The sequence below is a fragment of the Oncorhynchus clarkii genome, chromosome 2 (assembly GCF_045791955.1).
Source record: "Oncorhynchus clarkii lewisi isolate Uvic-CL-2024 chromosome 2, UVic_Ocla_1.0, whole genome shotgun sequence".
Taxonomy (NCBI): Eukaryota; Metazoa; Chordata; class Actinopteri; order Salmoniformes; family Salmonidae; genus Oncorhynchus; species Oncorhynchus clarkii.
The window spans coordinates 53381858-53405506 of record NC_092148.1 but is presented as its reverse complement, the minus strand read 5'-3'; the positions used below and the strand labels follow the sequence as shown (position 1 = coordinate 53405506).

At 41.7% G+C, this 23649-nt stretch overlaps 1 protein-coding gene across 1 annotated transcript in view; it reads right to left on the bottom strand.

Annotated features, from left to right (window-relative positions):
• Window positions 1–356: 356 nt before the first annotated feature.
• LOC139369640 (calcium-dependent secretion activator 2-like) overlaps window positions 357–23649 on the bottom strand; it is a 237517-nt gene continuing 214224 nt past the window's right edge. The window contains exons 22-27 of the mRNA XM_071108908.1: window positions 20450–20524; window positions 20022–20105; window positions 19880–19912; window positions 13446–13553; window positions 3898–4002; window positions 357–3680 (exon numbers count right to left, since the gene is read on the bottom strand). Of these exons, the coding sequence (XP_070965009.1) occupies window positions 3510–3680; window positions 3898–4002; window positions 13446–13553; window positions 19880–19912; window positions 20022–20105; window positions 20450–20524 (576 nt within the window). The 3' untranslated portion in view covers window positions 357–3509. The remainder of the gene's footprint in view (window positions 3681–3897; window positions 4003–13445; window positions 13554–19879; window positions 19913–20021; window positions 20106–20449; window positions 20525–23649) is intronic.

Genomic DNA, 23649 nt, shown 5'->3' with positions numbered 1-23649 from the left:
TACCCAGAAAGACTCACAGCTATAACTACTGTGAAAGGTGATTCTAACATGTATTGACTCAGGAGGTTGCATACTTATCTAATCAATATACATTTTATTAAACATTTAATTTTCCATTAATAAAAATAAAAAAGTTTGAATTTTTCTTCCACTTTCACATTATAGTATTTTGTGTAGATTGTTGACAAAAAAAATGACAATTAAATCCATTTTAATCCCACTTTGTAACACAACAAAATGTGGAAAAAGTCAAGGGGTGGGGAATACTTTCTAAAGGCACTGCGTATATCCGCCTCACTCTCAGACAAATAAGTAGTCCTGTTAGGTTTTATATAAAGAACTGTACAAATGATACATTTGTGACAACAATATATTTTTTTAAGTTTCAAAAAATGAATCCATAAAGTAAAATGAGATCTGCATGTAAAATATTTACATTTGATATTTTAATCATTTAGCAGTCTATTACCCAGAGCGACTTACAGTTAGTGCATTCATCTTAAGATAGCGTGAGACAACCACATATCACAGGCAATATACTATACGAACATTCCATTCCAGCTAAACAATGGATACATAGCATTTAGCAAAACATTTAAATAATAATAAACATAAAATCAATGAATTACAAATCTGAGAACAGTAATATTTTACAAACACACACGAAGGTAACCATAAGCAATCGTTTCTGGTGAACAAAATTGGTGGATATAGCGCTTTGGAACCAAACTCTTCAATTTGACCACAGAACTGTATTCGTCCCATTTGGAGGAAAATTAAACCAATTCAGAATATTGATTCTTTCATTTTACACAGGTCAGTGAATGGGGAGGAAAAAGTCTGCTCATGATAACATTGAACAAGATAATTAGTTGAAACGAGGTTGTCATGTCTCAAGAAAATGACAATTTCTGCAATACAGTACTTTTTGAGATGAATACAAATCAAAGGAAATGGCCGTTAGGCTAGGTGTATTTCAACACGTGACTGTCAATGTTGATGTCATGATGGAGACTTTTCAGCTAGGCTTCTAACAAAACTATAAACTGTTGGAATAGGTTGGCAAATAGGTTGCCACAATTTGTAAGATAGTCATAATTTGTATATTAGTTATGGTAATGATATATGATTCTTGAAAAAAATCTAACTTATAAAAATGCCTATTAGCTTGATATTTTGTAAAACTCAATTGTTTATGTTTTTGTTGTGATTTTAGTCATTTGGTTTTAAATAGCAGTTTTTATAAAACAATATGCATCGCTCCTTAAAAACGAAAAATGTAATAACGTATAGCTCCATCCATCACCTTACCAATCAAAGGGTTCGTAGTTGCAGATCGTGCTGTTAATATAATTTATGGAGTAATTTAGTCAATAAGGACACCATGGTTGCATTAAAAACACTAATTCTAACACTTAGAACACACCTTAACAAAAACAGGTGCACAGAAGACAATAGAAATGTATTTCATATAATTCATTGCAGTATTACAGTTAAGACGGCAATTCAGATTCCAAACATGATGCACACAATCCATCAGACCTATTTAACACAGCTTTGAATTCATAGTCATCTGGTAACTCTTGTAGAGGAAAACACATTCAAGCATAGCCTACATACATGCCATGACAATGTGACACTTTAACCTACAGGTATACATTCCCATTCATACAGTGCACAGCATAAACATATGGATACTGCCTGTATCGACTGTCTTTCAGGGTACTTATGTAAGAACAACCCCAATGTCCTCATAATGCACTTTTTAATGCACTTTTTTTTAAAAACCTGTTTGAATTGGCATGGCTATATCTAGGTAACCATAAAGCCTTGTTCACACTGGCAGTTTGAAGTGACTCAAATTCTAGTGGTTTGCATATCCGATTTGAATCCGATTTCTTTTCTACATTCTGAACAGTCAACAACCACATCGAATCAGATATTTCAAGCCACAGTTCAAACCACATTTGTAGGTGTTTTTTGAAATCAGATACAAATCGGATTCCTGGCAATGTGACTGATTTATTTGCCCACAAGTGGTTTTCAGACTGTTTTATTTGGCATAACTCGTTGCTTGTAAGCTACTCTGTTGACAGTTTGACAAGAACAAGTGGTAGCTAACTAGCATGTTAGTCATGTACAAACAAATTAGTGAGTATGCTAGTAAGCTAAACTGCTAGCTAGCTTGTTGAATGTTGTGGCTAGCCAAAAGGGCTAATTTTGAAAGTTGGGTCATCTTATCCTTTAAGGCTTAAAAGTGTATGTATACTATGATTTTGAACATTCAATGCAATTGGGAAATGTTCATGACAGGCACTAGGCAGGTTTCCATTGACCCAGGTTTATTGGAAAGCAATGCCAACAAAAAATAATTGCGACATGTGTAATGGCAGATATAGAAGACATTTTCTAAAGATGGACAACATTTTTATTCGTTCGACTGGTGGATTTTTCTTTTGGTCGAACTTTCTTTATTGTGACAAATTAAAATGGAAAACGGGGTTTTTCTAATAAATTCTGATTGCAGAATATTTTTTAAGGTACATGATGTCATCACATAACTATAAAGCTCCACAACATTTCATTCTAAATGCCTACTCAATTATTGCATTCTTGCTGGCTTTCAAAGGCTACCCGAGACATGAAACGGGTAGGTGGGATGGCACACAGGTTGTCACCAATGTATTAATGTGCAATTTGCCTAAATGGGTAATGGAAACACTTCAGCCACTACATTTTAATTTGACACTGTAGGTTTTTGTGTTTTTGTTGGGGTGTGACATTATGTCCAGCTGTTTTTATCGACACAAGGTTGTTCAATGGAAACACACCCTAGCCGGCAATTGCTGCATCTATTTTCTATGCAAACTTTCTAAATATTGACACAAAATCACTGGACAAGTTAATGGAAGCATAGCTACTGTTTTTGTCACCTTAGCTTGCTACAGTACATATCTTCTGAGTGAGAGGAAGCATGAGCACCACCACCAATCAGCCAACACCACTGCACACACAACAGTCGTTACTATGACAACTAGCGTAGCCATGTCAGCAAAGACTGCTTTGTCAGCAAAATCCGATTTGGTCACTTGTAACCTGCTGTTTGGACAGTCACTATTCCAAAACGGATTTGAAAAAACAAAACTGATTTGAGCATTAAGGTCTGCATTAAGAGAACAACTTGCATTTTTCTTGGTCTACATCACCATTAAAATAAAGTAAAAACAAACTAACAAACAAACAAACAAATGAAATAAATAAACAAAGGGGTACTGCCCTGAAGGTTACCAGTTGGTGACCACTGAGCTGTACTGTACAAAAAAACATCATGTCATTATGGCTGGGAAGGTACCCACTATTGTACTAGGGATTGGTGAGAGAGAGAGGGGGTACACAAGGATGGATGAATTCATCACACAGTTTAGTGTGTGTTCTCCAACCCCTCCATATCATTCTGTCTCACACACACAATCTCCATCCCTTCCACACAAGCACACACTTCCCAAAGTTCATCCGTCCTCCTCGTCACTGTCTCTCATGGTGATACCTTGGAGACCGTCGCCAGCCTTGACCGCCACGGTAGTCTCCTCCGTGGTGAGTCGGTTGTAGATGGTCTCATAGCTTTTGTTGTTCAGGGTCCCATCCAGAACTCCTTGGAGCCGGAAGTCTCGGTATGTCTTCTGTGGGATGAAACCAAACACAAAAACACACACAGGACACGGAGGCAATGGGTAACCGAGACTTTGTACAGTTGTAGGCTAATTCACAACTGGAAGAAACATTCTTAGAGCACTAGACTTAATATTTAGATTGAGGTACATATGTACATGTTTGGAAGGTGGCCTACAGCTGAATGGTTACAGTGTAAACTTGCACCACTTCAACAATGCACGTTACCTTGACAATCTTGATGAGTGTTTTCAGCTGGTACATGTGAAGCTGCAAGTTCAGTCTGTCTGTCAGCCACACACACAGAGCCTTCATGGAGCTGGTGTACCATTGCTGTGAACACGCACACACACGCAGACAGACACAAACAAGTCAGCTTATACATTTCTTTTAACCAAGTTACACTGTAGATAAAGCAACATGTCAAGGTACAATGATTCTATACACTATATCTGTCACAAGGTAATAAGGCTGATATAACGTGGTTGTGAGCATGAAGTAACAGAAGATATAGCTGAGTTACACTATAACAGCAAATGTAATTTAGCTAAGCCAGATGGCTAGGCATAGGCTAGTGGTTGCCAGGACTGTGTAAATGGTTAAGAAATAGTATTTATTCATATTTTTTGATTGAACCTTTATTTTAGCAGGGAAATCCCATTGAGATGAAGGCCTATTTTTCAAGGGAGCCCTGCGTGTACACAGTCATACAAATGTGCAACATTTACAAATACAACGCAATAAAAACATACAATATTTCCAAGCAATTTAAGAAAAGCAATCACATTCCTTAACACGGAGGTCCTCCATCAACAACTTGAGCTGCCCTAGAGGTAACAAAGCATCAAGGTGCAGATAGCTCTGCAGATCATTCCAGACATGGGGTGCAAAAACACTGAATGCAGATTTACCTACTTCAATAGATATCAATGGAACCATCCCTGTGATCGGGTCTGGTGACTCGTAAGTCTGCAGTTGAACAATTAAGTAAGGTACAGCGGAAGTTTGTGCAAGAGGGCTTTATGAACAAAAAGAGAGCAGCATGTCAATCTACGAGACTTAACAAAGGGCTAGCCTACATTCTGATATAGGATGCAATGAAGTGTACTGAACCTGTCGCCCATAATAAAGCAAAGTGCGCTCTGGTAAACTGCATCTAGTGGTTTCAGTGAAGTGGAAGTTGTATAAATGGTGTCACCATAGTCTAGCACGGGCAGGAAAGTTGACTCTGCTTTCTGCTTTTCAGGGAGAGTCATGGTCTATTTCTGAAGAAGAAGCCTATTTTTATTCTCAACCTCTTAATTAACCCATCCATATGGTTTTTAAATTATATCTTTCGTCAATCCAGATGCCCAGATATTTACAAGCGGGACACGATCAATGTGGGCACCATCCAATGTTGATATGCATAAATCATCAGATACATTTTTAAGTGAAATGGACCGCGCACACACACACACACACACGCACACACACACACACGCACACACACACACACGCAATCAGTTGATTAAGATGAGCAAAAAAGACTACAAAATAAATAATACAAATACTGAAGCTATATGGGGAAATTATATTGTTTTATATTGTAATATAGTTGCTCAGAGAAAAATATTTTGGTTAAGTAACAAAAGTAACAAGTAATAAATAAATCGCAAAAAGATAGGTGCCAAAATTATTGGCACCCCTGTTTTCAATAGCTTGTTCACCCTTCCCTTGCGAGGACAATGGCACTGAGACTTTTTATGTAATGTTTTATGAGACTGAAGAACACATTGGGAGGGATCTTCCTCCATACAAAATCTTTTCAGATCCTTGATATCCTTCCGTCCGCGGTTATGGACTGACCTCTAAGAATTTATTTGTGGATTGTGATGTGTGCTTGGGGTCATTGTCTTGCTGTTAGATCCACGTTTGGCCAAGTTTCAGCCTCCTGGCAAAGGCAACCAGGTTTTTGGCTAAAATGTCCTGGTGTTTGGCAGAGTGCAGATGACCTAAACAAGGGCCCCAGGACCAGTGGAATCAAAACAGCCTCATAATATCAAAGATCCACCACTGTATTTTACAGTATATGCGGCATATGCATCCTTCTTTTGAGGCCAAACCCACCACTGGTGTGCATGGACAAAGACCTTTGTCAACTCTGAACATTGCACCAGTTCCAATCCAAGTGTCAATAGCAAACTCCAGGTGTTAACCTTTGTTGGTTGCTCTCATAAAAAATGTAAAAAAATCTACCAACCCTTCCAAATAACCTATTAGCCAAATGTAGATTTGGAGACTTGATGACCCTAGATGAGAGCAAGTTCTGTCATTCTCAAATGTTGTCCCTTCTTTACCTCCCAAACCATCTTCCTCACTGTGCGTGCGGACAAGATACACTTGTATCCTCTACCAGACAAGTTTACCACTGTTCCAGTGGTTTTAAACGTGTTAATTGTTGCCCTGATAGTGGTAAGTGGTATATTCGTTATTTTCAGTTTTTTTTTTTGTACCCATCGCTTGTTTGATGAAAGTCAACAACTATCTTTCTCTTTTAATTTTAATTTGTGAGTTCTTTTGTTTTTCCTCAATGGTGATGGATGACAAAAGGATTTGACATGCGATTTACCAAATGTTTATACCCCAGTGGAACAGGAAGCCATGGCAGGCCCAAATACAGTTCCTTAAAAGATGAGATTCATTTTAAAAAGTAGAATGTTAATGCAGATTGAATTTTGTTTGATTTAACTTACAAGAATCTTTAAAGGTGCCAATAATTTTGAAATATATATATTTGTTCATATATTTTTTAAAAACTTGTTAAACAAAGTCTCTTTATCTGAGCAATTGTATTAGTATAAAATAATATAATTTCCCCTTTTTTGTGTGCTCATTATCTGTACTATTTCTTTTAGAGTCTTTTTTGGTCACCTTTAAGGTGACTGTACATCTCATTCAACTTGTTTATTACCACATTCAAAGAGTTTATTGCTATATTTCCTTCAATCCCTTTTTGTATAGAAGACTAACATTTTCCATTGACAAGTTCCACAACACCCTCTCCAATCACACCAGACAACACATCACACAAGGTCAAATGATAGGGTTTAAAAGGACAACAGTGTTCCATTAAAACCATTATACTTTCAAATATGCCAATTACTGAAGAATACCTGAATGTGTGGGTCTGAAGAGGCTCACCTCCTTGCTTTAAAAATAGAATGCATAATGTGTTTGTAAATGCCTTTGTAGTTCTATTACCAGGCTGGCTACCTTTCACACCTCCTCCCTGGCTACCTTTCACACCTCTCTCCTGGCTACATACAGTAGTATGCCAGAACATTTCTTCTTCATGCAAATCATCTCACAATGTTCTTTCAATTAAGTCACTGGTATAGTATAGTAGTGTAGGTGTATAGATAGCATATTATGTTTACATATAAAGTTAGCCGTTCTATATGAGGCTTGGGAGTTTAGGGGACAAAAAAACAACTGAATTAAGTAAAAGGCACAGTACACTGTCTGTGAACCCTATTTGGAGCCAGTGTGCCTCACTCTATACAGAGTTTGTTTGACGATGCGATATCCTACATTGAGCTCCCTGCTCATTGAAAGGGAAATCAAAAAAACTAGTGGGGGTGTTGGTGACTGAAAGCATCTGGGTTTCTATCAATGTCTTCTCAAGTGAGGACTTCTGACAAAGAGCATGACACTCTCTCCATCGTTCAGCCTGTCCTCTCTGATATTTTAAAGCTCCCTTTCCAGAAGAATCCATCTCATTTCACTTTGAGTATCGTTGGCTCCACAACAGCCAATAAAAACATTAATACCTACAACGAGAGCCAGCCTACTCGGTAACAGGCTAGCCACCCCCTGGCACTCAATGGAGCGAGCGTGAAATTGAAAATGGAGATGCACTTTAATTGAGCCGATTAGTGGAAGAGGGGGAAAACAGATGGAGGGAACAAGAGAGCGTTAACTAGACGAGTGAACGTCAGGTCGTTTGTTGTCATTAGTTCTCCTGGAACATTATTTATGTAGTTTGGTAGCTGAGTGTGTCTTTGTGGTGTTTCTGACGGCGAGATGTTAATGACACACTTAAGTGTCCCTCAGTTGACATGGTTAAGGGCAGAGTGAAGAGAGCAGGGCCACACCTGGGGGCTGGCTGGAGGGGAGGGCTAGTTTGTGTGGCCCCTGTCAGAAGGCTTTATCAGATGAATCTGGGAGATTTGTCCCCTAATATGGAGGACGAGAAGAAGGACTGGTCGCCCGCAAGGGCATGCATTACCCTCGTCATCAACAAAGGAAGCTAGACACTATCGTGGCTGCTCCTCATGTGTAGAAACACATACAGTCAGATCCCAATTTATTGGCACTCTTGATAAAGATGAGGGAAAAAAAGATTGTATAAAATAAATAATACAAATACTAAAAAGATTGCGGTCAAAATGATTGGCAACCATGTTTCAAATACCTTGCAATACCTCACCTTGGGAGGGTAACAATACTAAGCCTTTTCCTCAAATGTTTTCTGAGATGGGAGAACGCATTGGGAGGGATCTTAAATTATTCCTCCATACAGAATCTTTCCAGATCCTTGATATCCTTCATCTGCATTTATGAACTGCCCCCTTCAATTCAAACCACAGGTTTTTAATGGGGGTCAAGTCCGGAGACTGAGATGGCATTGCAAAAAAATATTTTGTGGCCAATTAACCGTTTCTTTGTGGATTTTGGGTTATTGTCTTGCCGGTATTGTCTTGTGGCCACGTTTCAGCCTCCTGGCAGAGGTAACCAGGTTTTGGCTTAAATATCCTGGTACTGGGTAAAGTTCATGATGCTGTTGACCTTAACAAGGGCCTCAGGACCAGTGGAAGCAAAATAACCCCATAACAGCAAAGATCCACCACCATATTTTACAGTAGGTATGGGGTTCTTTTCTACTTAAGCATCCTTATTTCAATGCCAAACCACAACTAGTGTAAAAAAGGCTCAGTGCCGTTATGTAAAAAAGGCTCAGTGCGTTATGTAAAAAAGGCTCAGTGCCGTTATGTAAAAAAGGCTCAGTGCCGTTATGTAAAAAAGGCTCAGTGCCGTTATGTAAAAAAGGCTCAGTGCCGTTATGTAAAAAAGGCTCAGTGCCGTTATGTAAAAAAGGCTCAGTGCTGTTATGTAAAAAAGGCTCAGTGCTGTTATACTCACAAGATGAGGTATTGAAAATAGGGTTGCTGCGGTCTAAGGCACTGCATCGCAGTGTTGCGGCGTGACTACAGCTTGGGGTTCGATCCCAGGCTGTGTCACAACCGGCCGTGACCGAGAGTCCCATAGGGCGGCGCACAATTGACTCAGAGTCGTCCGGGGTAGGGGAGGGTTTGGCCGGGGGGGCTCATCGCGCTCTTACTTGCCTCATCGCGCTCTAGCAACTCCTGGTGGCGGGCCGAGCTCCTGCAAGCTGACCACCAGGTCGTCAGTTGAACGGTGTTTCCTCCGACACTTTGGTGCGACTGACTTCCGGGTTAAGCGAGTGGGTGTTATGAAGCGCAGGTCATGTTTCAGAGGACGCATGTTTTGACCTTCGCTTCTCCCGAGCCCGTTGGCGAGTTGCAGCGACGAGACAAGATCGTAATTGGATATCACAAAATTGTGTAGAAAAAGGGGGTAAAATAATAAAAATGATAGGGTTGCCAATAATTTTGACCCTTATCTTTTTGAGAAACAAGAGATACTTGTTAAACAAAATGTCTTTATCTGAGCAATTGTACTAGTATAAAATAATATAATTTTCAAATTTTGGGAGCATACAATATAGCTCAGTATATGCATTTATTTGATAGTCTTTTTTTGCTCATCTTTATCAAGGGTGTCAATAATTATGGCTCCGACTCTATATGCATGCATGCAAACACACCCACACAAGTAAACCATACACACACATGCAAACACACTTAGAAACAGCTGACCAATACAAGCTGATGGCACCCAAAAGCAGCAAGAGCTACACTCATGCAATGCAATTACCCCCACATAAACAGACAGATAGATGTGTGCACATTAACACATCTATGGAGAGATCATCACATTTCCCAGCACACACAACCACAGGCGGTGAGCGTGTGTGTGGTGACATGGTTAGACCCTGACGTTGTCTCTCCTCCTAGTGCATGACTGTGGGTGTGTGGGGTCCATTAGAGCTGTGCCTGCCTCCTCCGTCTCCCATCCAACCCCCTCCCCATCTCCCCAGCCCCAAATGAACACTGCTTTACTCCAATCTGAGTTTCCACGTCAAGTTTACAAACCCAATCTTAGAGGGTAGCAATGAGGAGGGCTGTGTTTGCGTGTGTGTCGGATGGATGAATCGTTTTTTTGTTGTTGTTGCATGCATTGTCAGATAGGTACGTATGTGTATGTATGTGTGCCTTAGATATAATTATAATTGTATAATTGTGTATGTACCGTTATGTGTATGCATTTCATCTTATGTGCTGAACACTGAAGGTACTCTGTCACACACTGCAACCGCAGGATATATAGAGGAAGTAAGGGGGCCACACACAGGGCACCTCTCAGCATATTTCAATGGTAGACAGGTCAACAAAAACCCTGGAGGGGGGGGGGGGTAGCTTGGGCCCTGGAAGTAGTCACAATGGGGTACTCTCACTGTGAAACAAGTGTCCTATCGCACTCATCACATCATGCGGCCTCCCCACAACAATAAGAGGGTGCAAATGAGATAGGGAGAGGGAAAAAGGAGGGCAAATGTGTGAGGAAGAAATGGGAAGGGAGGTGCATACAGGTTAAGAGGGGTCCAGAGAAGAGGGGGGAGTTTGTGAAAAGAAAAGAGGGGGGTTTAGGAGGTCTAAGTGAAAATAAAATGGTTGAGAGAGGGAGATATAAAGTAGAGTGGAAAGCACTGGTCAGGAAAGGGGAAGACAGAGGGCTGAAGAAGAGAGAGAAAGGTGGGGGAAGTGTGTATAACATGAGAGGAATAGGGGTGCAAGGAAAGGGAAACAGTGGGACAGAAATAGCAGCTGGTGAGATGGAGAGTGTGTGTCACTGTATCTATGAGTGAAAAGGAACGAGAGTTTGATTTTGTGCATGTTTGATTTTGTGTGTGTCTTAGTGAGAGGGAGGGAGTGTGTTTGTGTGTCCACTACCGGACATTTAAGGTTTGATGGAATCCCACACACACCTGACAACGATTCACCTCAGAATAGGATAAATAAAGTGGGTGAAATGTGTCTCCTTTTCATGCTGTTTTTCATTCAACACCTACGTATACTGTACTGGCATCACAATACAGCAGATATATTGTCCACTGGTTCCAATTTCTATTGTGTTTAACAAAATTCATTAAACTATTTTAACATAGCGTTGTAAAAATGACAGTTTTCATTCTATGTTCTTAGTATGACGAAAACGCCTAAAAAAAGTAAAAACATATACACACAAACAGGGGCGGCAGGTAGCCTAGTGGTTCGAGTGTTGGGTCAGTAACCAAAAGGGTGCTGGATCGAATCCCCGATCTGACAAGGTAAAAATCTGTCGTTCTACTCCTGAACAAGGCAGTTAACCCCCTGTTCGCCGGTAGGCTGTCATTGTAAATAAGAATTAGTTCTTAACTGACTTGCCTAGTTAAATCAAGTTTAAATATGTATTTTTTTAATTGTCAGGTGAAGTTGTCTGTCTGTTGTTTGTACTATTGACTTCAAAAAGTACAGGTAAAAACATGAAATGCTAAAAAGCAAGGCGTGTGTATAGTATAACATTGTGTCCCTTCCAGGTTTCAATACCATTGTAAACTCAGCAAAAAAAGAAACGTCCCCTTTTCAGGACCCTGTCTTTCAAAGATAATTCCTAAAAATCCCAAAACTTCACAGATCTTCATTGTAAAGGGTTTAAACATGGTTTCCCATGCTTGTTCAATGAACCATAAACAATTAATGAACACGCACCTGTGGAACAGTCGTTAAGTCACTAACAGCTTACAGACGGTAGGCAATTAAGGTCACAGATATGAAAACCTAGGACACTAAAAAGGCCTTTCTACTGACTCTGAAAAACACCAAAAGAAAGATGCCCAGGGTCCCTGCTCATCTGCGTGAAAGTGCCTTAGGCATGCTGCAAGGAGGCTTGACGACTGCAGATGTGGCCAGGGCAATAAATTGCCATGTCCGTACTGTGAGACGCCTAAGACAGCACTACAGGGAGACAGGACGGACAGCTGATCGTCCTCGCAGTGGCAGACCTCGTGTAACAACACCGTCACAGGATTGGTACATCCAAACATCACACTTACTGGACAGGTACAGGATGGCAACAACAACTGCCCGAATTACACCAGGAACGCACAATCCCTCCATCAGTGCTCAGACTGTCTACAATAGGCTGAGAGAGGCTGGACTGAGGGCTTGTAGGCCTGTTGTAAGGCAGGTCCTCACCAGACATCACCGGCAACAACATTGCCTATGGGCACAAACCTACCGTTGCTGGACCAGACAGGACTGGCAAAAAGTGCTCTTCACTGACAAGGTGTGGTTTTGTCTCACCAGGGGTGATGGTCGGATTCGCGTTTATTGTCGAAGGAATGAGCGTTACACCAAGGCCTGTACTCTGGAGCGGGATTGATTTGGAGATGGAGGGTCCGTCATGGTCTGGGGCGGTGTGTCACAGCATCATCCGACTGAGCTTGTTGTCATTGCAGGCAATCTCAACGCTGTGCGTTACAGGGAAGACATCCTCCTCCCTCATGTGGTACCCTTCCTGCAGGCTCATCCTGACATGACCCTCCAGCATGACAATGCCACCAGCCATACTGCTCGTTCTGTGAGTGATTTCCTGCAAGACAGGAATGTCAGTGTTCTGCCATGGCCAGCGAAGAGCCCGGATCTCAATCACATTGAGCACGTCTAGCACCTGTTGGATCGGAGGGTGAGGGCTAGGGCCATTCGCCCCAGAAATGCCCGGGAACTTGCAGGTGCCTTGGTTGCAGAGTGGGGTTACATCTCACAGCACGAACTGGCAAATCTGGTGCAGTCCATGAGGAGGAGATGCACTGCAGTACTTAATGCAGCTGGTGGCCACACCAGATACTGACTGTTACATTTGATTTTGACCCCCCCTTTGTTCAGGGACACATTATTCCATTTCTGTTAGTCACGTCTGTGGAATTTGTTCAGTTTATGTCTCAGTTGTTGAATCTTGTTATGTTCATACAAATATTTACACATGTTAAGTTTGCTGAAAATAAACGCAGTTGATAGTGAGAGGATGTTTTTTTGTTGTTGCTGAGTTTATGAAGCAATACAGACTTAACAATAGCCATACTCCTTGCTATGTCTACAATAATATAAATATGTTTGTTGTTTAGCAAAAGGTTGTTTAGGTATTGGATTAGGTTGTTGACAACATGTAAACTATATTTAATCTCCAAATGTTTATTGAAAACATAAATACATTTGCACAATGAGCACTTTTCCTCACTCAAATACATTGTTACAATTAGATTAGATTCGCTTAGATAGCTAGCGAATTTTAGCCATATTGACATGAAATTACTCAAAACACCTCAAAACAAGACATGGCATCAAGAAGAAGATAAAACTAGCTGAAACGAGCCACCTACGATTCCCCACATGGCAGCTTCTTGTGATTGTTGCTAGCTCTCTAACCGTTCACAATCATAACAAAGCACGGCTTCCGGCCCCATCGATGCTTGCGCATAATTTTCGTGACGTTGCCATCCAACCCGTCTACAAGGTGCAAGTGTGAGTGCACGTCACGGTCAACACACTTACGTCAAACAGCTTCTCGATGTACATCTCCTCGTTGACGCGGTCTCGCAGGATGTCCTGGTTCTGCCGCACAAACGTTATGTAGGTATCAGCCAGGTCCATCCCTGGCTTCTGAGAGCAGATAGAGAGAGGAGACAGGGAGAAGAAGAGGAGGAGAGATGAAAAAAACACACAGAGGCGATAGATAGGGTTAAACATGGGGAGTGTAATAGGAAAGACACTATTTGTAAACTGGTGTGTTCGGACTTTAACACCTAAACAGAGAATGGCCATATTCATTGCCTTAAAGTGGACATCAGCAGTTGAAACAATAACAAAGCAAACTCCCCCCACCTGTTTCGCTAAAAAGCTAAGGGGCTGGAAAAATGTAACCATTCTCAAATTATGATGAAAGGGCTAACCATCCATGATATCAAAATGATAGTTTCAACCATGTTTTGAGGCTATACAGTCATGGCCAAAAGTTTTGAAAATGACACAAATATAAATTTTCACAAAGTCTGCTGCCTCAGTTTGTATGATGGCAATTTGCATATACTCCAGAATGTTATGAAGAGTGATCAGATGAATTGCAATTAATTGCAAAGTCCCTCTTTGCCATGCATATGAACTGAATCCCCCAAAAACATTTCCACTGCATTTCAGCCCTGCCACAAAAGGACCAGCTGACAGCATGTCAGTGATTCTCTTATTAACACAGGTGTGGGTGTTGACGAGGACAAGGCTGGAGATCACTCTGTCATGCTGATTGAGTTCGAATAACAGACTGGAAGCTTCAAAAGGAGGGTGGTGCTTGGAATCATTGTTCTTCCTCTGTCAAACATGGTTACCTGCAAGGAAACACATGCCATCATCATTGCTTTGCACAAAAAGGGCTTCACAGGCAAGGATATTGCTGCCAGTAAGATTGCACCTAAATCAACCATTTATCGGATCATCAAGAAATTCAAGGAGAGCGGTTCAATTGTTGTAAAGTTGCTTCAGGGCGCCCAAGAAAGTCCAGCAAGCGCCAGGACCGTCTCCTAAAGTTGATTCAGCTGCGGGATCGGGGCACCACCAGTACAGAGCTTGCTCAGGAATGGCAAGTGTGAATGCATCTGCACGCACAGTGAGGCGAAGACTTTTGGAGGATGGCCTGGTGTCAAAAAGGGCAGCAAAGAAGCCACTTCTCTCAAGGAAAAACATTAGGGACAGACTGATATTCTGCAAAAGGTACAGGGATTGGACTGCTGAAGACCGGGGTAAAGTCATTTTCTCTGATGAATCCCCTTTCCGATTGTTTGGGCATCTGGAAAAAAGCGTGTGCAGAGAAGTCAAGGTGAGCGCTACCATCAGTCCTGTGTCATGCCAACAGTAAAGCATCCTGAGACCATTCATGTGTGGGGTTGCTTCTCAGCCAAAGGAGTGGGCTCACTCACAATTTTGCCTAAGAACACAGCCATGAATAAAGAATGGTACCAACACATCCTCCAAGAGCAACTTCTCCCAACCATCCAGGAACAGTTTGGTGACGAACAATGCCTTTTCCAGCATAATGGAGCACCTTGCCATAAGGCAAAAGTGATAACTAAGTGGCTCATGGAACAAAACATCGATATTTTGGGTCCATGGCCAGGAAATTCCCTAGACTTAATCCCATTGAGAACTTGTGGTCAATCCTAAAGAGGTGGGTGGACAAACAAAAACCCACAAATTCTGACAAAATTCTGAAAAAGAAGGCTCAACACTGCAAATATTGACTCTTTGCATCAACTTCATGTAATTGTCAATAACAGCCTTTGACACTTATGAAATGCTTGTAATTATACTTCAGTATTCCATCGTAACATCTGACAAAAATACCTAAAGACACTGAAGCAGCAAACTATTTGTGTCATTCTCAAAACTTTTGGCCACGACTGTACAGTGTTTGTTGACATTTACTTCGTTTACAAACATTGGAGTAAAACAAGCTTATATTTTGGGTTCTGATGGGGTAAAGCAGTTGAACTAAGCTCATGATGCATTTATACGTTATATTCTTCAAGAATCAATGGGTACATATCATTAGTAAGGTCAAAAATTGATGTAGCTATGGCAGATTTCCCCTTTAAAAAGTCATATTTCCGTTGGAAAACATGGACACTTGAGTTTCAACTGCCGCATTCTAACAAATCCCCTTCTCTTCAAGAGATACAAGAGGTACGACTCTGCACACTTGCTGTCAGAATAACAAGCGGTGGAGCTGTTACCAACTAAACATTTAGTGAATGTCAAAGCAATCCTGGCGCCAGAGGAGAGAGGCCAGAGGCAGAAAAGAGGGTTAAACCCTCTTCCATTCACACTCTCTATGTCAGTTGGAGATTTACACTGTAATGCTATTGTAATTGCTTTGACATCTTTCACACCCGCTTCTCAGGGCCTTAGATAGCCCCCCGGGGCCTGCTGTCCTACTACAGTGCTGAACACGACACGCCAACCCCCCTGTGGAAAAGGAGCTTCTGTATGTGCAAAAAAAAAAAAAAAAAAAAAAAAAAAAAAAAAAAAAACCAGAGCACAGAAAACCCCTTTGACTGATGTTCTTCCACGGAGATGGAAGAGAAAACTGTGATTACCAACTGTAATTGTGGCAACCGAAGCGGAAGGTGGGTAACTGACCCAGTGGGGTAACTAGCCTCTGTGTGTGTGGCATTACCTCCGGTTGAGGTAGTTATTAGAGCTGGGAGCAAGTCAACAGGGGCCAACTGTACCCAGTCAGCTTTGCCGTGACAGAGGTGATTCTGACGTGACAGGGATGACCCTGATGTGTCAGAGGTGGTCTTGACCCTGACTCACTGTCATGTGACTACTCTAAAAATAACAGCTTTCCCACTTGGCGTAGTCACCCACTGTCTAGGTCACAGACAGGATTTGTTTGAACTTTGTAAGATGTAATTGTAATTCAATTCATGACCCTACACTGATAAACGATAAGTAGAGTAAAATAATCACATATTATTTCAAATTTTAGCAGACGCTCTTATCCAGAGTGACTTACAGTAGTGAGTACATACAGTTTCCATACTTTTTCCAATTGGTCCCCAGTGGGAATTGAACACACAACTCTGGCGTTGCAAGCGCCATGCTCTTAGCAACTGGGCCACACGATGTATGTGACCCAACATCGATAAAAACTTAAATCAAACCCTGTACAAATACAACTACATTCAACCCAGCAAAGCATCATACTATCCTGTATATTTCAAAGAAAGATGTTGTTCATTCATTGTCACATAACTGGGGTCCATTGTTTTTGGTTTAAATAGTTTTTATTTCCTGAAAAATAAATGCTCCCTTAAAAAGGATTGAACCGACCAGAAATGTGTTTGCAGCTACCATCATTTATGTGATTTTGCCGCTTAGTTGGATAAAGAAGACGCTGGAGGGGAAAACCTGAGGCACACAATAGTAAATGGTGCCGAGGACTCACCTCTGCTCATGCATCCAAATAGATATTTGTTGCTTGACTGAATGGCTTATTTTCAGTTGCCTAGCAGCAAAACAGCCTTCCTAAAATGTGTTAAAAATAAATACTGATTGACTCTCAAATCCATAAACTCATATTCCCCTCAAAATATCCCTAAATTTCCTCTATAAAACACATTTCACTGAAATAAAACAATGAGACAATGAGTAGAGCTTCTTTATAGATCACATTTTCCTTTGTGATCCATGATGTTCCTACATTAATAAAATAGGGCATCCAATACAGAGTGTAGAAATATGTTTCTCACAAAGAAATGTATTTCATACTGTAAAAATGATGTAACACAAAGTGACATGAATGTATTTAATCAAAGGTTACATTCAGTTCACAGTAATTCATATGGACCTTTGATGAGCTGTACTTCAGTGTCACAGGGGTTAAAGTACAATAAGGGTGAGGAGGGTGAGATGCGAGGTCAAGGGGGGGGTTGGGCATGATGATGATTGACAGGGCTGTCAAAAAACTGTAATCCAGTGGGTGGAGATGTTAAATCCGCCACTTCCTGCGCTGCAGTGAGTGACAGTATGAATTGGACAGGTGTGGGGCTGTGTGTGTGTGTGTGTGTATCAGGATTATTGGGAGTATCACTGTCCCCCCACTGCCCCACCTCACACCCCCAAGGCAGGGACCTCTCTATTCCTCTCTTTCTATCCCCCTTTCCATCTCTTTCAGTAGCTCTCTCCTTCTCTCCCTCTGTGACAAGGTGACAAAGCAGTGTGACAGGGAAGCATGGTAGAGATACAGACAGAGGCCAGGTTCCAACACTGCTACAGTCCAGATTGGGGCCTCGCACAAAATACACACCGGTCGCCCTCTGTCACGCTTTGCCCTCTTTCAAAGAACAAACTTTAGTTCTGTACTTGACTTGTAGCCAAACACGCTAGACACATACCCGCACACACACACACACACACACACACACACACACACACACACACACACACACACACACACACACACACACACACACACACACACACACACACACACACACACACACACACACACACAGTTCCAGACCGTCAACAATCCAGTGTGAAATGGAATCATGTCAAAGGGAAGGATTAAGAGAAAAGTGGAGGTGGTGGAGATAGACAGAGGGTGTGGGAGTGCAGAAGAGGGTGAAGGAGGAGAGGAAATGTGGAGCCAGGCCAAGTGGTGGCTGAATGAGAGGTGTACAGTTAGGGTGAGGCAGCCCGGTTAACCTGATGGGGATAAGCGCTGGGAGCTGTGAAGACAAAAGAGAGAGAGAGGGGACAAAAATGTGTTGCTGTTAATTATACACTGCCAGTTCGGTTTCCTACCCTGGATCGGTTTCCCCCAGGTGCAGTTGGGTGTGTGTGTGCGCTCGCGAGCGTGTGCATGTGCGTGAACCAGTAGGGTGCACTGCCAACACGGGGCCCTTGAACAGCAGTCTTCACAAAAAAGGAAGGGAGGGACCGAAAAGAGTTTCCTGCTAAAGGCCCCAGCGACACAACCCTCCTCTTCTCTTTAGCCCACCTGTAACCAGGGGCGTAGCAGCTTTCGGTTCCCTCCACACAAAAGCACAAGGTGGAGGTCACATTCTAATTTCAGGTGAAGGGAGGAGGAGGAGAGGAGATTTGACAGGCTCAGAGCTCTGGGAAAAAGTGCCAATAGGACACGTGGGATTTGCTGAGTCAAGGACAGGCGGGAGGGGGAGGACTGAAGAGAACCACACAAAGGTTTGGCAAAAGGCTTTTGCGAGGCTCTGGCTTGGCTCTCTTTATCAAACGTTTACAGGCTACCCATGGATTCTGAAAAGCGTGTGCTTGGTTATCATAGAGTGAAACCACATCTTGCTTTGGGTTAAGAGTAAGATTTGTGGACCGAAACAGAACTAAACCCAGCCCACGATGGTGAATGGACTGAATCTTGAACAGGGAAAAGCTTTTGATAGCTTAAGAACAATTAACCTTCTACTGCGGCAGGCTAAATCAGTGTCACACAGAGTGTTTTTCTTGGTAGTCTTAAATAAATCTACTTTGAAACAAAAGTATACACCTCACACACATGGTTAACACCAGCTGCCGCTGGTGGAATGTTATTAATATTTTTCATAATTTTGTAATTAATAAACATTATTTAAAAACTCTTGACGGAAATCCGGTGTTTCTATGTCAAACGATTTGGTTATATTTCAGTCTTCTGTTATCTTTTTTTTTAAGCCATAGCAGGACGGGCTCATTGTAATGGCTGGAATGGAATTAATGCAACGGTATCAAACACAGCAAACATATGGAAACTACATGTTTGGCTCTGTTCCATTTATTCTATTCCATCCATTACAATGAGCATGTCCTCCTATAGCTCCTCCCACCAGCCTCCCCCGCATTCCACCCATGAGGCCACTAGGTCATTTGACTGCAGGAAAGGGCTACGTGTCTAAACTGACCAAGTAATGACACCCTGGCCCAAATTTGAACAACCTACCTCAACATTCTACTTTAGCTTTACAATCCCTGACCACTGGAGAGTAGGCGTAATGTGCATGTCCTTCAGTATGTGTTGTTGCGTCTCTCTTTTGGTAATTGGAGGCCTTCCTCATCGCTGTTTGTCATTTTTCTGTCTGCTGATATAGAGCTCCTGCTCCCTGCCATGGCGCTGTCACTCATTAGTGTTGCTGTGGCAAGTGGTGAACGTCCATGACCGACACCTTGGAGAATCGCTCCAAAAAGTTTTCATTAGACAACTGTGGCAATAATTAGCCCCGCACGCCGCCTCAACCTTGAACGCTCTGACACACAACGGTGGTACGAGGTGAAACGTTAAAATGATGACAAATCTTGAACAATATGACTCAATGTCAGCTTTCGTTACGAGCGATGTTTCTTTTAGACAGAAATAAATTGTGCAAACAGGTTCATATGAGAAAGTAAGACATCTTTAGAAATGAAGGAGAAATAATACTCACTGGCACATCCACATACTTGGCAGCCGCTTTCACCTTCGAGGCAAAGGAAAGACACAAAAATGTTCAACTGAGCAGATTTGGTTGTAACAAATAAAGCGTCGCTTTTGTTCGCACTGAATGCACTGAAAGCGCTGCTACTTACCGTGAAAGAGAAGATCGAAGAAAATAACGTCCCTTCGTCATATCTGGAGAGCTTGGAGAGAACGGCGTCTAGAGGTTCAGCAAACTCCAGGGGAGAAGACAATCAGACATGTTAGTTTGCCATTTGTAAAGGAATATGGGGCATGAGTGCACAGCCTGAATGACTTTCTCCTGTTCAAATGATCTATGTGTTCCTGTCATCGTTTAATTAGAACATATTCTATCATATTTTGCATAGAATATGAAAATAAAAAGCAGGTGTAATAAAACCGGGTAAGGTTAGGATCAAGTTGCTGTAGAATGGAGAAGGAATGATAATGTGATTCTTAGCAAAACGGACATTTGATTTGAGGTGGGCTGACATATACTGCATCTATAGGGAGGATGTTGTCATTGAGCCTGTGGAGGATGTGCAGTAACATACTGTACCTTTGAGACCAGGGAGGAAATCATGTCTTTAAACGTGTCATCGATCAGGTCGTCGATTTTCGAATGGTACTGTTGCTGGGAAGATGGTAAGGAAACAAACAAACAAGCATTTTAAAAATCTATGAGGGAGATAAGGTGAAAATGATTCCTTCATCCTGTCACGCACGCACAAACACACAAGGCACGCATGGACGACCACACTCTCTCCCCTTCTCTCTACCACGCCTCCCCACCCCAAACATTCAGCAGAGAAAATCTTCCCATGTAGTGCCGCTGAGTTAAGCAGCTAATAGGGCCATTATGTGGCTGAATGGCATTCCCGCTCTCGTTGGAAGGCAAAGGAATTCGAAGGATACTTTTTGTGCTTCCCCACAATTAGAGCAGCCTTGTGTTTCTCTAAAGCACCGGTCCAGCTGCGGGGACCAAAGACTCTCACTAGATTCAATTAATCCGCCATTTCATGTCTCATAACCCCCATATTCATGGCTTTTTTCCCCTCCCCAAAAAACCAATGGCGCAGCCAGAAAGAGGTATTGATAGAAAAGAGTAAGAAAGAGAGAGATGGAGGGAGACGGTGGAGAGAAGAGGGAGGGAGAACCTCCATTTGCAGCGTTGAATGGCTGGCTGCCTTCGACGCTCGCACAGCAGCCAGAGAGTTCATCTCTTAGCGACAATGCCCTTTCACGGTGCGTCTAAAGAACACCCAAATTAAAAATTTCAATCAACAAAGCCCGCAGATCAGTGACAAATTGAGGGTGCATGGAGGTCACTATCGGCAGCCCTAATTTTCTTTTCACCTTTTTCTCCATCCCACGAAATGGCAGCTTCTTTCATAAACTGAATTTCAAGCGAATCTTAAGGACTTATTTTTTTTACCTCAATTAACATTGCTGTGTTTTCTTTCTGTTTTACAGAGGGGGCCTAATTGTGAGGTCCTTCTTCACATTAGAGAATATTAAATTGTGAGGTTTTTGCCATGTGTGCATCACACCCAAAAGAACAATAATGTATTTTAAAAACATTTAACTGGTAGCAAACCACTAAGAGTCACTTCCGCCAGTTTTTTTTCTTCCAAGGCCCGACTGACATTTTCAAATGCAAGTGCCTCATTCCAATGACAATAACAACAGCAACAACAACATAGTCAACAACTGATTATTCCTTAGACATAACAATCCTGGGGATAAATTGGTATACAGCAACACAGTCCTAATTCGCAGAGATGCTTTTGATGAAGATATTCAATCATACGCTGGGGAATGATTAAGTGGAAAATCACAAAGGAGGACATTTTTGGTCTCGTAAAAGTTTATGACGACTCCTCCATTCAGTGGTTTGAATAGGAAGTATGATGAAGCAGGCAATGGCAGACACCATTCAATGCACAAGCATCTGAAATGCCAGGATCTCTTTTGTGTCGATCGAAAGCGAGCACTCTGGCACAGACTGCTATACCCAAAGACATTCTCTGGTGAATGTGCGACAGAATGTTAGGATGTAGTTCACATTGAGGTCCCTTTGAGACAAGTCAGAAGTTACACAAATTGCTTAATGCATTTACAAGGATCAGAGGGAACTTACATGTGTGTGTGTGTGTGTGTGGGGGGGGGGGGGGGGGGGGGGTTCTACAAAGCTACATAATTTAGCTATTTGATTATGGATTTTAGGATCGCTTTAGTTCTAAAAACATATCAAAAATATTATTTGATGAAACATTGAATTTGGCCTTACTGCTTTTAGCCCATTGAAACACATTGAATAACAGATTCATACATGGAAAAACAGATAAAAATAAATCAAAAGGAAGTTTGTTTGAAAGTGTTTGTCCTAATTCTGAGAGATGTAAGATTTTATGAGATTTTTTTCAGGAATTTTAATTAATTGATTCTTTACCCATATTTAACCCCTTTTTTTTTGCACAAAACTACTATATATACTGTACTTCCATAATTTATTAAAACGGGTCCCGGGTCCTGGTCTTCAGACAAGTCCGACATGTACATGTTCTTGAGAGTCTCACCTTTCCATAGAGGGTCATATTAGTGTGTAGCCCAAACTGTTTGGACGCTACAGACGTTTTTGTAAGAAGAACGATTTTTGGGACGTCTCATGGTCTGATAAACATTGCTATAGCTTGGCTTGGGATAGCTTGGGATTTTCTTATTATGCTAATTAGATTTCCATTCATTTCCATTCACTAAGCCTAAAGCATTTAGTTTTCGCAGATTTTTGTTGTTGTTGATGAAAACATTGACTCTAGAGTAACTTTCATGAATAAACACAGTTCAAGTCGGAAGTTTACATACACCTTACCCAAATACATTTAAACTCAGTTTTTCACAATCCCTGACATTTAATCCTAGTAAAATCCATTCCCTGTCTTAGGTCAGTTAGGATCACCACTTTATTTTAAGAATGTGAAATGTCAGAATAGTAGAGAAAATGATTTATTTCAGCTTTTATTTCTTACATCACATTCCCAGTGGGTCAGAAGTTTACATACACTCAATTAGTATTTGGTAGCATTGCCTGTAAATTGTTTAACTTGGGTCAAACGTTTCGGGTAGCCTTCCACAAGCTTCCCACAATAAGTTGGGTGAATTTTGGCCCATTCCTCCTGACAGAGCTGGTGTAACTGAGTCAGGTTTGGAGGCCTCCTTGCTCGCACACACTTTTTCAGTTCTGCCCACAAATTTTCTATAGGATCGAGGTAGGGCTTTGTGATGGCCACTTCAATACCTTGACTTTGTTGTCCTGAAGCCATTTTGCCACAACTTTGGAAGCATGCTCGGGGTCATTGTCCATTTGGAAGACCAATTTGCGACCAAGCTTTAACTTCCTGACTGATGTCTTGAGATTTTGCTTCGATATATCCACATAATTTTCCCGCCTCATGATGCCATCTATTTTGTGAAGTGCACCAGTCCCTCCTGCCGCAAAGCAGCCCAACAACATAATGCTGCCACCCCCGTGCTTCACAATTTGGATGGTGTTCTTCAGCTTGCAAGCTTCCTTTTTTCCCTCCAAACATAATGATGGTCATTATGGCCAAACAGTTCTGATCTTGTTTCATCAGACCAGAGGACAAAAAGTACGATCTTTGTCCCCATGTGCAGTTGCAAACTGTAGTCTGGCTTTTTAATGGCGGTTTTGGAGCAGTGGCTTCTTCCTTGCTGAGCGGCCCTTCAGGTTATGTTGAT